Source organism: Colobus angolensis, unplaced genomic scaffold (genome assembly GCF_000951035.1).
Source record: "Colobus angolensis palliatus isolate OR3802 unplaced genomic scaffold, Cang.pa_1.0 Scaffold199, whole genome shotgun sequence".
NCBI lineage: Eukaryota > Metazoa > Chordata > Mammalia > Primates > Cercopithecidae > Colobus > Colobus angolensis.
In genome coordinates this window covers 1,313,280-1,329,431 of record NW_012115143.1, presented here as the reverse complement: position 1 = coordinate 1,329,431, position 16,152 = coordinate 1,313,280, and the positions used below count along the sequence as shown (strand labels likewise).

The 16,152-nt window shown below is 50.3% G+C and overlaps 1 protein-coding gene across 1 annotated transcript in view; it reads left to right on the top strand.

Moving 5' to 3' along the window:
* Positions 1 to 15,541, top strand: part of TGM7 (transglutaminase 7) — a 24,520-nt gene extending 8,979 nt beyond the window's left edge. The window contains exons 2-13 of the mRNA XM_011941132.1: positions 98 to 280; positions 1,093 to 1,338; positions 1,954 to 2,072; positions 4,052 to 4,180; positions 4,264 to 4,441; positions 6,848 to 6,986; positions 9,146 to 9,249; positions 9,670 to 9,912; positions 11,861 to 12,187; positions 12,533 to 12,693; positions 14,822 to 14,955; positions 15,203 to 15,541. Coding sequence (XP_011796522.1) covers positions 98 to 280; positions 1,093 to 1,338; positions 1,954 to 2,072; positions 4,052 to 4,180; positions 4,264 to 4,441; positions 6,848 to 6,986; positions 9,146 to 9,249; positions 9,670 to 9,912; positions 11,861 to 12,187; positions 12,533 to 12,693; positions 14,822 to 14,955; positions 15,203 to 15,362 — 2,123 coding nt within the window. The 3' untranslated portion in view covers positions 15,363 to 15,541. The remainder of the gene's footprint in view (positions 1 to 97; positions 281 to 1,092; positions 1,339 to 1,953; positions 2,073 to 4,051; positions 4,181 to 4,263; positions 4,442 to 6,847; positions 6,987 to 9,145; positions 9,250 to 9,669; positions 9,913 to 11,860; positions 12,188 to 12,532; positions 12,694 to 14,821; positions 14,956 to 15,202) is intronic.
* The last annotated feature ends 611 nt before the right edge of the window (positions 15,542 to 16,152 follow it).

Below are 16,152 nucleotides of genomic sequence, written 5' to 3'. Positions count from 1 at the left end.
ACCTCCCGCACCTCCCGCAAATGACTGAGAAACTACAAGGGATGCCTGAGCCCAGGGGGTTGCAGGTGGGCGTGACCTGTCCCCTCCTCTCCCCTAGTGGCAACCTTGCAGCTTGAGTCTGTCGACCTGCAGAGCTCCAGGAACAACCGGGAGCACCACACGCAGGAGATGGGCGTCAAGCGGCTCACTGTGCGCCGCGGCCAGCTCTTCTACCTCCGGCTGAGCTTCAGCCGACCCTTCCAGTCCCAGAGCGACCATATCACCTTTGTGGCTGAGACCGGTGAGTTTGCCCTGCCCCAGGGCCCCGCAGGTTCCCTCTAAATGAGGGCATTAACAGAGTCTGCCTGCAGGGCCCCTGCCTCTCCCACCTGAGCCGCCCGCCACTCTCTTGTCCTGGGAGCCCCAGGCCCCTCATGCTCAGGATCCTGTTAGTGCTGTTGAGGAGAGATTTGGTCAACTCCGCAAACTGAGGTTGTGGCAGTTCACAACCAACCTGTAGATACACAGCAAGCACTGTGCTAAAACTTTACACACATTATTAGCTCATGTAATCCCCAGGACAAGACTTTCAGGTGGTACTATTATTTTAAAAACGGAGGCCTGGCCGGGTGTGGTGGCTCAAGCCTGTAATCCCAGCACTTTGGGAGGCCAAGACGGGCAGGTCACGAGGTCAGGAGATCGAGACCATCCTGGCTAACACGGTGAAACCCCGTCTCTACTAAAAATACAAAAAACTAGCCGGGCGAGGTGGCGGGTGCCTGTAGTTCCAGCTACTCGGGAGGCTGAGGCAGGAGAATGATGTGAACCCGGGAGGTGGAGCTTGCAGTGAGCTGGGATCCGGCCACTGCACTCCAGCCTGGGCGACAGAGCGAGACTCTGTCTCAAAACAAACAAACAAACAAACAAACAAAAAAGAAAAAAAACACGGAGGCCTGGGGATCTTAAATGGTTTGCCTGAGGACACTCAGGGGCAGTAAAAGCCAAAAGCATTAGCAAGTGGTTGGAGAAGGTGAGGGTCCTTCCAACACCCCTGGAATCACATATCACACAGGTTTTTGGAGCCTCACTTTGGGGTCATTCTCTCCCACACAGGACCCAAGCCCTCAGAGCTGCTGGGGACCCGAGCCAGATTCTTCCTCACCCGGGTCCAGCCCGGGAATGTCTGGAGCGCTTCTGATTTCAGCATTGACTCCAACTCTCTCCACGTTTCCCTTTTCACACCAGCCAATGCAGTTATTGGCCATTACATTCTGAAGATAGAGATCTCTCAGGGCCAAGGTCACAGTGTGACTTACCCGCTGGGAACTTTCATCCTACTTTTTAACCCTTGGAGTCCAGGTAGGATGCGTTCACAGCTTGTAATGCTGACCTGATCCACTGGGAAGGCCCTGTGAGGTTCTTTGGAAAAAGCCCAGAAAATAAATCGCCACATAGCTATGCAATGTAGTACCGTGTGCTCTCACAAAAATCATCCTTACAAAGAATTTCTAATGGCATGAGGAAAGTATTCATGGTGTGATGTTAAGTGAAAACACTGGAACATTTCCTAATATGATCCTAATTGTATTAAGTATGCATGCACAGAAAGAGAGAGTGGCTAGAACACACCAAAACATAATGGTGGGTGTCTCTGAGTAGTGGGAATGAGCAGTTTCCATTGTCTTCTTTCCATCCATCTGTATTTTCTGAATCTCTACAAGAAACCAACCCTACAATCAGTCACTTTTACAATCAAGAAGAGATCGTTGTTTTTTAAAGTATACACTGTATTTCTGGCTTCTAGAAAAGCATATAGTAGACCTTTAAGGGGGTCCGGTCTTAATTTCTGTTGCTATCAACCCATTAACTGCTCCTCCTGTTTTCCAGGAACACATTGTCATTACTGTTTTTTAATTTTATTATTCTGTTTTTTGGTTTGGGGTTTTGCCCCCTCCGCTACTCTTAACTGCCCAGAGGATGACGTCTACCTGCCAAGTGAAATACTGCTGCAGGAGTATGTCATGCAAGATTACGGCTTTGTTTACAAGGGTCATGAAAGATTCATCACCTCCTGGCCCTGGAACTATGGGCAGGTAACACTGTCACCCAATGTGGGCCTAGGGTGGGCTCCTTAAGGCTGGTCCTTACACAGCCCTATTATATAAGGCTGTTACATTACACTGCCCTCACGGAGGGCCACTAATACAGGTGAGGGGGTGAGGGGCTGGGCCAAGTTCACATCCAGTGAGGGGGCAAGGAAGGGGTGGATATCTTTCCTTTTTAGGTTTTAACATTTTATTATGAAAACCTTAAAACATAATCAAAGTAGACAGGCTACTACACTGAATCTGCCTGTACCCACCTCTCGGCTTCAGTAGTGATCGATGTATCATGAGTCTGTTTCATCAACACTGGGGGTTTGTAAACTACAGCCCACAGACCCAATGTGGCCTACTGCCTGTTTAGCCCACGAGCTGAGAATAGTTCTCACATTTTTTAATTGTTGAAAATGAATTTTAAAAGAATAATATTTTGTGATGTGAACATTATATGAAGTTCAAATTTCAGTGTTCACAAATAGCATTTTATTGCAACATAGCCATGTTTATTCATTTAGATGTAGTCTGTGGCTGCTTGCATGCTGCATTGGCAGAACTGAGTTATTAAGACAGAGACCTTATGGCCTACAAAGGCTAAAATATTTACTATTTGGTTTTTTATAGAAAAAGCTTGTCCTTCTTTGGTCTGTACTCCTCTGCCTCCACCCTCGCTCCCCACTCCACCACTGGATTTTTTTTTTTTTTGAGATGGAGTCTTGCTGTGTTGCCCAGGCTGGAGTGCAGTGGCATGATCTTGGCTCACTGCAACCTCCATCTCCTGGGTTCAAGTGATTCTCCTGCCTCAGCCTCCTGAGTAGCTAAGACTACAGGTGCGAGCCATAATGCCCAGCTAATTTTTGCATTTTTAGTAGAGATGGGGTTTCACCATGTTGGCCAGGCTGGTCTCGACCTTCTGACCTCGGGTGATCCACCCGCCTCGGCCTCCCGAAGTACTGGGATTACAGCCACAGCTCCCGGCCAATTTTTTTTTTTAAAGCAAATTACAGATACCGTATCATTTAATACAGTGACACTTCAGCATATTTAATCCAATAATACTTCAGAATATAGTCGTGTAAAAGATGATGATTCTTTCTGCAAAACTTAATCAGAATAAATGATTGTAACTGAAAAAAAAAAAAAAGAACAGTAATTCTTTAATAACATCCAATATCCAGTCAGTGTACAGAGGGGGACCTTGGCCCTGGGCAACGTCTCCACTCTCAACCCCTGCAGACATAGTTTCTCTCTCCCTCCCATTGCCACCTCAGTCCTGCCCACAAACTCCAAAAGGGAAGAGGTGGGGGAAGCCTTGCTGAGGGAGAGCACGTTTTCCCCATTCTCCAACCATGGCGACCTGTGACCCTCTTTGAAACTGAGACAAATACCTGTGCATTTGGCAGCCAAAGGGTTGTGGCAAACATTGTGCACGTCTACCATGAACCCACTCTGGCTCCTCCAGGGCCGCAGTGTCTGCTCTGAGCTCCTCTACCTGATTTCGACACTGGCATGCCTGGCCCTACATTGATCTCTAGACTTTTTCTGCTCTGATCCCTTCCCTGCTCCTTAAAGTCCTCCAGACAGGAGTCTGTCTAAATCCTTGGTACCCACCATGCTCAAAGACCTCAGGTAAATGTGCCCACTCTCCTCTTCCTGTCCACCCAATCCGTCAAAGCCCATTGGCACCAAAGCCTTCTCTCATCTATTCAGCCAGCGGGGATCTCTCACTCTCTGAATTCTGCTTCCATTTTTCATCAGAGCCACACAGTTTAGTTTTTCAGAATTTCAAACCTCATACATTCCCAATTTGATTTATACGTTCTTCAAAGGCAGGACCTTGTCTTATATTTAGCGCCCTCCCCCCATCCCCACATCCCCATATACCTGCCATCCCCAAAAGTCTGTTAGTGACTTAAAGTTTCAGAAGTCTAGACATTTGCTCCTCTTTTTTCTCCCTTAAAATCACTGGGAAGTTTGAAGAGGACATCATAGACATCTGCTTTGAGATCCTGAACAAGAGCCTGCATTACTTAAAGAACCCGGCCAAAGACTGTTCCCAACGGAACGACGTGGTGTACGTGTGCAGGGTGGTGAGTGCCATGGTAAGGATGGATGCTTCCCGCCGTCTGAGGACAGTCTGAGCTTCCCCGGGAGCTGTGGAAATTCACCCATCTGTCCTCTGCAGATCAACAGCAACGATGACAACGGCGTGCTGCAGGGGAACTGGAGCGAGGACTACTCCAAAGGGGTCAGTCCTCTGGAGTGGAACGGCAGTGTGGCCATCCTACGGCAGTGGTCGGCCGGGGGCAGGCAGCCTGTGAAGTACGGACAGTGCTGGATCTTCGCATCTGTTATGTGCACCGGTGAGCGAAAGCTCACTCACTTAGGGGTGTGATTAACTTCATGTTCAGAGAAGTTAACTGTGGCTCATAAAGGTTCTGTAGCTTGCCCATGGCCCCACAGGTGGGGGTGGTGGGCACCCAGGCCCTGAGCCAGCACACCATACAGTCTCAAGGGATACAGCATTTATGTGAGGGGGGTTTGACCTGTGGCAATCACCTCACAGTATCCTTGGTGGGTCAGTCAGACTGTTATAACTGTCGTCTGGAGAGACAGCTTGTGGTCCCAAAACAGAAACCCAGTGGCTTCTCTCTGCCACCAGCTCAGGCATCTCAGCTCGAGATGAGCCTGGCACGGAGGGACAAGTGGAAGCAGATGGTATGAGATAGCTGACCTCACCCATAGGCAGAGCTAGCAGCTCCCAAACGCTTCACTGAGAGATCCTTGAGGAGTTATCATTATAGACTTGCCGCTTTGCTGACTACCCTTAAAGAACATCAGTGTTTTATACAGTATCAATTATTTACAATTCAGTGCAAAGTCGTTGAGCAGATCATCTGTGAAGATGAGAGAAAGATGGAGAGTACTTGTCTCACCCTTGCAAGGCCAGAATACCTTACACAGGCCTGTCCTGCTACATGATGGAGCTTGATAAGCGTTTGCTGAACTAACAGGGTGACTCTGAGTTGGAGAAAGGAGAAGCAGAGTATGGGGAGGACAGAGACAGGAGCCAAAAACAAGGACAGAGGATTTTTGGAGAGGGGCAGCAGAGGCTGGCAGTTATATACAGGTGCTGCAGACACAGAGGAGGTTTAAATCTGAGTGTTTGAATCCAGTGACCTCACTTTGCTGAGGTGTGAAATCCGGTGACCTCACTTTGCTGAGGTGTGAAATCCGGTGACCTCACTTTGCTCAGGTGTGAAATGAGGCTAGGGCTACTCTGGCACTCAGTATTCTTGGTTGTTCCGTGGGCTGGGAAGTCCCCAGGCTGTGGCTAGGTAGGTGTTGTGGAGGAGGCCTGGGATGAGCAGGAGAAGGACAAGGTCCACCACCGTGCTCCATTTCCAAGCCTCTCGCCACTCCCAGGCCCTTGAGTTACGGAGCCACTGCACACTGGAGGAGCTGCCCCTGCCAAGCTTCCTCTGGCCGCTTCCAGCCCGGGTGTAGCTCCCATGCCTCCTAAGGATCTGTGACAAGCCCAGGAGCTGTGCTGTGAGTGGGCAGGTGACGGTAGACAGGCGGCCCTCTTGGGGGCTCTTCAGTGAACCACAACAAAAGGCTTGGTCGCTCTCATTAGTCCTTTTACTTTTTGAAGCTGTGTAATCCTCCTGGCAGCCTCAGTAGGCACTGTCTGCCCCTCCTGGGAGGGAGAGGAGTGGGATAAACCTCTCTGAACTCCTCACCGTGCTGGCAGATGTCAGGACCCACATCCCTTCAAGGTCACGCCTGGCTCTTGCTGGCTCTTGGCTTGACTTCATCTGGCTCTGGGCAGGCAGAGGTGTGTGTGTGTGTGTGTGTGTGTGTGTGTTTTGGGGGTAACGTCTACACTGTGTGACTAGATTTGCAAAATCATTAACTCAGCTTTTAAAAGCCTTTGTAGCAGTATCACGAGAAGCCATAAGAGGGAGCTGCTACCTTATTAAAGACGGTTGCTGGTTCTGTGGTTTCCCCTTGTCTCTGCTGACAGTTTCCACGGTCTCTAGAAGTCTATCTTGTCCCTCTATTCGTTCTGTAATTTCTTTCATACCTCCCCCTACCTCTTGTCTTTAAGTAGAATTACAGATCCCAAATTTCAGAACTAGGGTGGGAGGAGGGCGATAAAATAATCTGTACAACAATCCCCTGAGACACGTGTTTACCTACGTAACAAACCTTCACGTGTACCCTCAAACCTAAAATAAAAGTTAAAAAACATTGTCAGAACTAAATTTTCAGCCTCCTGAGTAGCTGGGACTACAGGCACGTGCCACCACACCCAGCTAATTTTTTCTGTATTTTTAGTAGAGATGGGTTTTCACCACGTTGGCCAGGCTGTCCAGGCTGGTCTCAAACCCCTGACCTCGTGATCCACCTCTGCTTCCCAAAGTGCTGGGATTACAGGTGTGAGCCACCACGCCCAGCCCTCTGTTTTTAACTTGGAAAGTTGCTGAGTGGAAAGACTCCTAAATGATAAATTGGATTATTGTTAACTGTTGTTTTAAGCGATCCTCAAATGATTCCTTTCTCCTTGTGGGATGTTGGCCACCGATGGGGCAGCAGGGCTCAGGGACTGGGTGTGGGGCTCTGGGAATAAAGGAGTTACTGGTGTGGTTCCCTAAGCGTCTTGGCTTTCTCTCCTCCAGCTTGAAAGTTACACATTATGCATGGAAAACCAATAATTTTGTCTGAAATGAACTGAGCGATTCTCTATACTTTGTTTTTCTCTTTAGTAATGAGATGCTTAGGTGTTCCAACCTGTGTTGTTTCCAATTTCCGTTCCGCGCACAACGTGGATAGGAACTTGACCATCGATACGTACTATGACCGAAATGCAGAGATGCTGTCAACTCAGAAACGAGACAAAATATGGTGAGAGGCACTGTCTTGAACCGCTCTCTGCTCTGTCCCAGGGAGGGCAGGAAAACTTTGACCTGGTTCTCCCTGACTCTTGAGGCAATATTGCAAGATTGCCCTGAACATTGCTGCTAATGCTCAGAGAAGAAGAGAAGAATTCCCCAACCTACGAGGCTGTTCTGGCTAATTAGGTCATCACATTTAACTCATTTCAGAGATAGAAAACAATGGGATAACATTCTGAGGTCTCAACCACATGACTAGCTGGGCATCTTCTGAACACTGACCTCAAAAGTCTTTATTCATCTTCTTCTTCCTTCTCTGAGTCTCTGTTTGTACCACTCTGTTTTCCCAGAAGACAGGGAGAACCTGGACTGACTGCTTCTGTAGACCTCTTCTTGTCTCTCTTGACTTCTTCCTCTCCCCGCCCCACTCCCTGTCTGCATACATGTGTGCGTGTGCGTGTGTGTGTGTGTGTATCTCTGTGCATCCCTTTACTTGTGTATCTCTGGTTTCTTTTCCTGGTTCCTTTGTTCTTCTCAGCTCTACCCTCAAAACTGGTTTCCTGTTTTTCCTTTTCTAGCCAGTTTCCAGATAAGACTCTTTTTTTTTTTTTTTTGAGACGGAGTCTCACTCTGTTGCCCAGGCTGGAGTGCAATGGTGCGACCTCAGCTCACTGTAACCTCCACCTCCTGGGTTCAAGCGATTCTCCTGCCTCAGGAGGCAGGAGTAGATGGGACTACAGACATGTACCACGATGCCCGGCTAATTTTTGTATTTTTAGTAGAGACGGGGTTTCGCCATGTTGGCCTCGAACTCTTGACCTCAGGTGATCCACTCGCCTCGGCCTCCCAAAGTGGGGGGTTACAGGCCTGAGCCACCGCAGCCGGCCTCCAGGTAAGACTCTGAGTTGTGTGAGAACTACCTGCTGTCCTAGGAGCCCCCTCCCTCTCTGAGTTTCGATTTTCTTGTCTGTAAAATGAAGATAATGTCTACTTCACAGGGTTGCTAGGGTGAGATGAGATCAATGCTGGTAAGGAGGGCTTTTCAGCCTGGGATCCACAGATAGACTCCTAGAGGTCTGAATCATCTCTGATTCAGGAAGCAATGGTGTATCTGAGGATGTGTAGCTTAGGTACAGTTCTGTCTTTGAATGCGTATCTTGAGTCTAATAATGAGAAAACATCAGACAAGCCCAAAATGGGTGCTACTCTGGTTTTAAAAAATAGATAAATAACATAAAGATTGTTTTCATTAAAAGCCCAGACTTCACCACTAGGCAATATCTCCATGAAACAAAACTACATTTGTACACCTTAAATTTACGAGAGAGAGAGAGAGAGAGAGAGACTCTTTTCAAATCCCAATGTAACAAAAGAAAGAAAGGTGGAGGAACTGTTCCAAGGTCAAAGCAGACAACACGCTGCGTAGCTGAACGCAGTGTGTGACCACAGACGGCACTGCGTACCGCTTGGGAAAAGAAGGCTCTAAACAACGTCGTTAGATCAACTGACAACATTAAAATATAGACAGTAAATTAGGTAAAGGCATCATATCAATACCCAATGTGCTAGGGTTGATAAACTATACAATCCCTATTCTTAGGAAATACACACTGAAGTGTATATGTGTAGATATCTATTCATGTCCACACTGAAAGAAAGCAAATGGGGCAAAATGTTAACAACAGATGACTTGGGTAGATGGGTGTTCTTTGTACCATTCTTTTTTGTTTTTGTTTTTTTGAGACAGAGTCTCGCTCTGTCACCCAGGCTGGAGTGCAGTGGCGCGATCTCAGCTCACTGAAGCTCTGCCTCCCGGGTTCACGCCATTCTCCTGTCTCAGCCTCCTGAGTAGCTGGTACTACAGGTGCCCACCACCATGCCAGGCTAATGTTTTGTATTTTTAGTAGAGACGGGGTTTCACCATGTTAGCCAGGATGGTCTCGATCTCCTGACCTCGTGATCCACCCTCCTTGGCCTCCCAAAGTGCCTGGGATTACAGGTGTAAGCCACCGCGCCCAGCCTGTACTATTCTTGTGACTTTTAGTATGAAATTACTTCCTAACAAAAAGCAAGAAAAAGAAACAATGATATAAATCACTCCGCATAGTGCCTGGTACCTGGCAAAACCTCAGCTAACGTGAGTCCTTGTCTGCTTACTCCCTCCTGCAGGAACTTCCATGTCTGGAATGAGTGCTGGATGATCCGGAAAGATCTCCCACCAGGATACAACGGGTGGCAGGTTCTGGACCCCACTCCCCAGCAGACCAGCAGTGGTGAGTGAGGACCACTGCAACAGGCTCTGGCTCTGTGGGGAGGCAGATTAGGGTGACTGGCTGTGGGAGCAGGAGACCAGGGAGGAGCGGTGTTTTCCACGGCACCCTCTTCCCGAGGTCCCAGCTGACACAGCTTCAGATCAGGAATCTCACTCTACCGTTGACAGCGGGCTCACCTGGATGGGTCACTGGGCCTCAGCTGTGTCCTTACCTGTAAAGTGGAAAAGCTGATGATTAACATTGCCACTTCACAGGGTGGCTGTGAGGGTCAGATGAATTAATAGGAACAAAAGTGCTTGGTAAACTGGAAGATATCCCATGGGTGAGAGTCAGCGGTGCCACTGCCTGTCCCATCTCCACCTCCCACAGCCACAGCCAGCTGCCCCTGGCCCCCATGTCAGTAGCCTGTTGCCTCCACAGGGCTGTTCTGCTGTGGCCCTGCCTCTGTGAAGGCCATCAGGAAAGGGGATGTACACCTGGCCTATGACACCCCTTTTGTGTATGCCGAGGTGAACGCCGATGAAGTCATTTGGCTCCTCAGGGATGGCCAGGCCCAGGAAATCCTGGCCCACAACACCAGTTCCATCGGGAAGGAGATCAGCACCAAGATGGTGGGGTCAGACCAGCACCAGAGCATCACCAGCTCCTACAAGTACCCAGAAGGTGCCGGGCTGGGTATTTGGGGAGAGGGCTGGTTTAAGCTTCTTTGTGATGCTCCCTAGCTGGGGTGGCTCCAAGTTGAAACCGTCACCATCTAATCACCTTTATCCTCATGGCAAACTCCTAGGGGTCCTTCCTGGATCCCAGGCATGTGACCCTAAGTAGGGTTACCAGCAAATACAAATATAGAATGCCCAGTTAAATATGAATTCCAGATAGATCCAAGTAAACAAATATTTTATTTGTGTAAGTATGGGACATACAGCATTTGGGGCATACTTATTCTAAAAAGTATTCACTGTTTATCTGAAATTCAAACTGGGTATGATTTTTAATGTATAAGTATGTTCCAAATAGTGCATGGAACGTACTGTACTAAAAATCATTTGTTGTTTATCTGGAATTCAAATGTAGTTGGATGTCCCGTATTTTAACTCCACCCAGAGTGGTGCCACTGTCTCCCTACGTCCATGGCAGGAGGGGTTGTAGCAAGGAGATCGGTGGAGTCGGGGGGATGGGCCCCTGGCCCTGTGGACGGGGTGGACACCCCCACGGAGGGCGCGTGTGTGGAGTCAAGCTGCCTGAGTACCGAACAGGGCTCTGCTGTGCCCTGTGTGAGACTGGACACAGTTTACCACCCCTGGGCCTCCATTTCCTCATCTGTAAAACGGGATAACCGTCCCCTGGACGGCTGTTGAGAGGGTTAAATGAGTGTCCACAGAAACCACTGGGAATCGTGCCTCTGGGATGTATAGCAACTGCGCCAGAGAAGTCCACAGGTGGGGGTAAGTGTGGGTTAAGCTGTTGAAGGCCACACAAATGTTTCTTATGATTAGGCATAATTGAAGCCTGTCAGTAACAATCTGAACCTGTGATCAATTAAGCAGCTGACCAATTGTTACCTCCTCCTCCTTGCTCTTGCCACCCAAATAAATATGAAGGGCGGTAGACGCTCAGCGGCTGCCTTTGCTCACTAGAAGCAGGAAGCCCTTATCTTCTTTTCTTCTCTCCTTCTCTTTTCTTCTTCCCCATGCTAGCCTTTCTTTAAAACAGTTTCTTTTGTTTTTTACCATTTCTACTTTCATCCCTTCCTTCAGTCTTGTAATGATGGTCTCAAGTAGTAACAATTGTAACTGTGGTAATGATGGTCTCAAGTAGTAACAATTGTAACTGTGGTAATGATGGTCTCAAGCGGTAGCAGTGGCAGTCAGCCACATTAAGCCTCTATGTTGAGTAGCCCCCATGGGCAAGAGATGAAGCTTTTTTTTTTTTTTAAGATGGAGTTTCACTTTTGTTACCCAGGCTGGAGTGCAATGGCGAAATCTCGGCTCACCACAACTTCTGCCTCCTGGGTTCAAGTGATTCTCCTGCCTCACCCTCCTGAATAGCTGGGATTACAGGCACCCATCACCATGCCCAGCTAATTTTTGTATTTTTAGTAGAGACGAGTTTCACCGTGTTGGTCAGGCTGGTCTCAAACTCCTGACCTCAGGCGATCCACCCACCTCAGCGTCCCAAATTGCTGGGATTATAGGCATGAGCCACCGTGCCTGACCGAACCTCTTTTTTATAAGTTTTGAGCATATATTTTAGCTGGAGGGATGCTGGTTGGGGAGAGAAGCCTCTGGCTTCATAACGATGATGATAGTGATGCTTGGTGGTCGTAGTGATGGCAGAGAACAGTGCTGAGTGCTTGCAGCCAGCAACTCACTTAGCCTGACGTTTTTGGGATCCCTTACAAGGAAAGCAGATATCATCCCCAGGTTACAGATGACAGAACAGAACACAGAGATTAAAGCACTGTGACAGAGCAAGGATTTGAACCCAGCAAGTGGCACCTGAGCCGCACGGCCTCCCTGTGCTGCTATTCCTGTGCCTTGGTGCCCCAGGAAAGTCTCCGGTCCTCTCCACCCCACCCCATGCATGTCTCTCCCGCCTCTCCCTTCTGCAGGATCCCCTGAGGAGAGAGCTGTCTTCATGAAGGCTTCTCGGAAAATGCTGGGCCCCCAAAGAGCTTCTTCGCACTTCCTGGATCTCCTGGAGTCGGGGGGTCTTAGGGATGAGCCAGCGCAGCTGCAGCTTCACCTGGCCAGGATACCCGAGTGGGGCCAGGACCTGCAGCTGCTGCTGCGTATCCGGAGGGTGCCAGACAGCACCCACCCTCAGGGGCCCATCGGACTGGTGGTGCGCTTCTGTGCACAGGCCCTGCTGCATGGGGGTGGCACCCGGAAGCCCCTCTGGAGGCACACGGTGCGGTTGAACCTGGACTTTGGGAAGGGTGAGTGTGAGGCAGGCGTGAGAAGGCACCTACGGGGAGGGGAGCTGTGGGGCCATGAACACAGCGGGGCGGGTCCAGCCAGATCACACAGAGACCCCTTCCTCCGACACACACACCTTCGGGCAGTGAAGCTGCCAGCTGCTGTACCTCTGATGCCACCCTACCAGGCAAGACGCAGCAGTGAGCCCTGGGGGCAGTGTGTGCGTGGTGGGACACTGTCTGTCTGTCACACACACAATTTTACCTCTCACATGAAAAATTCTAATTTTTCCTGTCTCACGTCTACATGTCCCCCCTCTCTCTGGTCCATGTCCTGGACTCAAGGTGTCTTTTGTATGTCCTTAGAGACACAGTGGCCACTCCTCCTGCCCTACAGCAATTACAGAAGCAAGCTAACGGACGAAAAGCTCATCCGTGTGTCTGGCATCGCTGAGGTTGAAGAGACAGGGAGGTTCATGCTGGTCCTAAAAGATATCTCTCTGGAGCCTCCCCACTTGTCTATTGAGGTAGGCATCTGGACACAGGTGGGGGCTCTAGGCTCTCTGACTCACCCAATCCAGGGGCTGGGGTGCAGCAGCCAACAAGACACTGTTCCCACCTCATACCACACCGACGGCTCCAGCACAGTATGGTGTGGTCTTGTGCTCTGTACCAGTGAGTTGGGGTGAAGGGTGGGAAGGCTTCTCAAAGGAGGTACTATTTTTCAGAGGATGCATAGGAAACCGTATAGAGAAATGAGATGGCTGTGAAGGCATTTTAAGTAAGGAAATCATTTTGCAAAGGCAAACAGACAGGAAAGGCAGTGACTAGGAGATGAAGTAGAGAAGACAGATTTAGAGACTCCACAAAGTCAAATTCAAATGATGACCACCAGCTAAGCATGGTGGCTCACGCCTGTAATCCCAGTGCTTTGGGAGGCCAAGGCAGGAGGATTGCTTGAGCCCAGGAGTTCAAGACCAATCTGGGAAACACAGCCAGACCTTGTCGCTACTTAAAAGTTTTTCAAAAGTTAGCTGGTGTGGTGGTGCATGCCTCTAGTCCCAGATACTCGGGAGGCTGAGGTGAGAGTCTGGAGAAATCAAGCCTGCAGTGAGCTGAGATCATGCCACTGCACTCCAGCCTGGACAGCAGAGTTAGACCTTGTCTCAAACAAAACAAAACAAAACAAAACAAAAAACAAAAGGTGAGTATTGACAAGATTGAGGTGGCAAAGAGGGAAACAAATGAAAAGTGAACTTCAGATGCCTGAGGGGCCAGTGAGGCCACTGCACAAAGAAGGAGTTTCAGGCGAAGGAAAGGTGAATGGAAGAAGTGGGTGCGTTCCCCATCTCCTGCTACCAGGGTTTTCCTTCCCTGAAGCCTCGTTTCCCCACCTGCCCCTCCCACTCGAAAAGACTTACCCACTCCCTAGTCTAAACCTGGCTCTGTACCTGGAGGCTTCTCCAACAGCACGCCCCTCCCCACCCCAAATGAGAACTGGGCAGCTCCAGACCATGTATCAGCTGGCCTACCCAAGGGTTTTCATCCAGGCACACTGTCAGGCTGTCAGGCCAGCTGACGCCAGGCAGCCTCTGTGCTGGGGCAAACAGCGGGCAGAATTGCAAGTGCAGACATAAGCCTGGGGCTGCAGCCAGGGCCCTGCTGTGTACCTGAAGCAAACATGGCAAATGCCAGGTAGGTTGCTAATTGGTCCCCATCAGTAAGGGACCCATAGATGATTCCACAGTTATTTTAACCTGTTCTACTTTGACACCCTAATGAGGGTACAAGGGACTTGGTATTTTTGTTTGGATCCCAGGTAAGTCAGGGGTGTTCTTCCTCTTCCCTGAGTCTCTGGCCCAGCCAGAACAAGCCCCTAGTATGATCTGGGTGGTCAGAGCTCATTTCAGTTCAACACGTGCTTACTGGTGTCCATCATCTGGCTGGCACTGTTCTAGGAACAGGGGCTCCAGAAATGAGTAGGAAGGATGCCTGCCTCCCACTCATAGGCCACAGCTGTGCTGCCCCATGACACAGCACTGGGCACACCTGGAAGAACTCGAGTGCATGCCCTGCTGATGTTTATGAAGACACAGCAGTATGGGGAAAGATCCTGGGCTGGGGTCTGGGACACCCAGGTCAGGTCCTGGCTCTGCCACTAACACATCAAGGGGCCTTGGCCTCATTGCTTCCTCGGTGATGAGTGTAAGGGCAGGATGACATCACTGATGGCACTTGGGTGGCACAGTGACACCACTTCCTTATCCCCCACCTGTGTTAGATAGGAATCAATTGGGATCCTTTGTCCTCAGGATCCTTTTTAACACAGCCTTCCTAGTAGCCACCCACTGGAGCTGGCACTCCCATTGAAATCTTGTGGACATCTCGAACCAGACGGTGGGGAGGGAAACGGGTTTCAGCTTGGTGGCAATTGCTGATTGGTGGTGGCTCCTTGGAGTATTGCGACCTAAGACAGGCCTGTATATGTGTTAATCTCAAGTACTCTCAGCTCACATTCCTCCCTTCCCACTGTAGCACGTTAGCTCTAAGCCGCAGTTCGTGGTGGTGGCCAGGGACCTGGGGGTGGGGATAACTGAACCAGAGCGCAGAAGCAAGGCCAGTTGCTGGTGGAATCACTGACCTCTCTCCACACAGGTGTCTGAGAGGGCTGAGGTGGGCAAGGCACTGAGAGTCTACGTCACCCTCACCAACACCTTGATGGTGGCTCTGAGCAGCTGCACGATGGTGCTAGAGGGAAGCGGCCTTGTCAATGGGCAGATAACAAAGGAGTAAGTGATGCTTCTGCCTACCTCCCCCTTGCTGGTCTCAGAAAAGGGGTGCCCCATGGCATCACAGGACCCTCCTCAATCCCCTGTGCGGTGCCTCTCTGCCCCCACTTTCTCACCCTCCTCAGGAAAGGCTGAGCTCAGTGGTGGTGGCGAGTGGGAGCTTCTCACCCACCCCGAGGGGAACCGGATCACCCCTCCTGCCAGCAGGGACTCCTTGAGGCTCTCACAGGCCCTTTCTGACTTTCAGCCTTGGGACTCTGGTGGCCGGACACACCCTCCAAATTCAACGGGACCTCTACCCGACCAAAGCTGGACCCCGCCAGCTCCAGGTTCTCATCAGCAGCAACGAGGTCAAGGAGATCAAAGGCTACAAGGACATCTTCGTCACTGCGGCTGGAGCTCCCTAAGCCCCGCCCTCTGGCTGCCCTCCCTGGCACCCCCTGCTCCACCTGACTCCTTTCCACTCCTGACTGTGTCATCTTGGCTCCACCTCTGTCCTCTCTCCAGCCTGCCTGGGAGGGAATGAAGCTCTGTTAGAAACATCGTGTGCTTCGGGAAGAGACAATAAAGGCGTCTTTATTTATCACCAGCATTCTCAAGCCACTTATTGCTCCTGGCTGATCCTCTTGGCCTGGCTGCCAGCTCTGTGGCTGAACCCTCCCTTCCCCTCCTGTCCTCTCTCTCCTCCCTTGAGAGCCTCAACCACAAAATAAGCCCACCACCATCCCCTCTAAAGCAGCCTCTCTGGAATTAAGGATCCCAGGTCTCTCCATTTACACTGTCTTAGTGAGCCTGCAGGCAGATGATGGAGGGAGGCCTGGGGAGGGCAGCAACCCTGTGCTGACTGGCCAGAAGCTGCCCAGCAGGACTACTCTGCCCCCAGTCTAGAGTATCCTGGGAGGCACAGGCAGCCACCTTTCCGCACACGTTCGTTGACAGACAGGATGACTGGGAAGCACTGCATAGCTGGCTGCTGTTTAGCAACAGCCTCACCTGCTATCCCTGTCCCCGCCTTTGCCTCTCGCTCCCTCACCCTCATCTTGTGTTCTTCCCCATCATCCCAACTCTCAGTCTCTCTTCCTCTGTGTGTGTGTGTGCGCTCTCTCTCTCTCTCTTTTTTTTTTTTTTTTAAGACAGTTTCCCTCCTGTCGCCCAGGCTGGAGTGCAATGGCGCAATCTTGGCTCATTGTAGTCTCC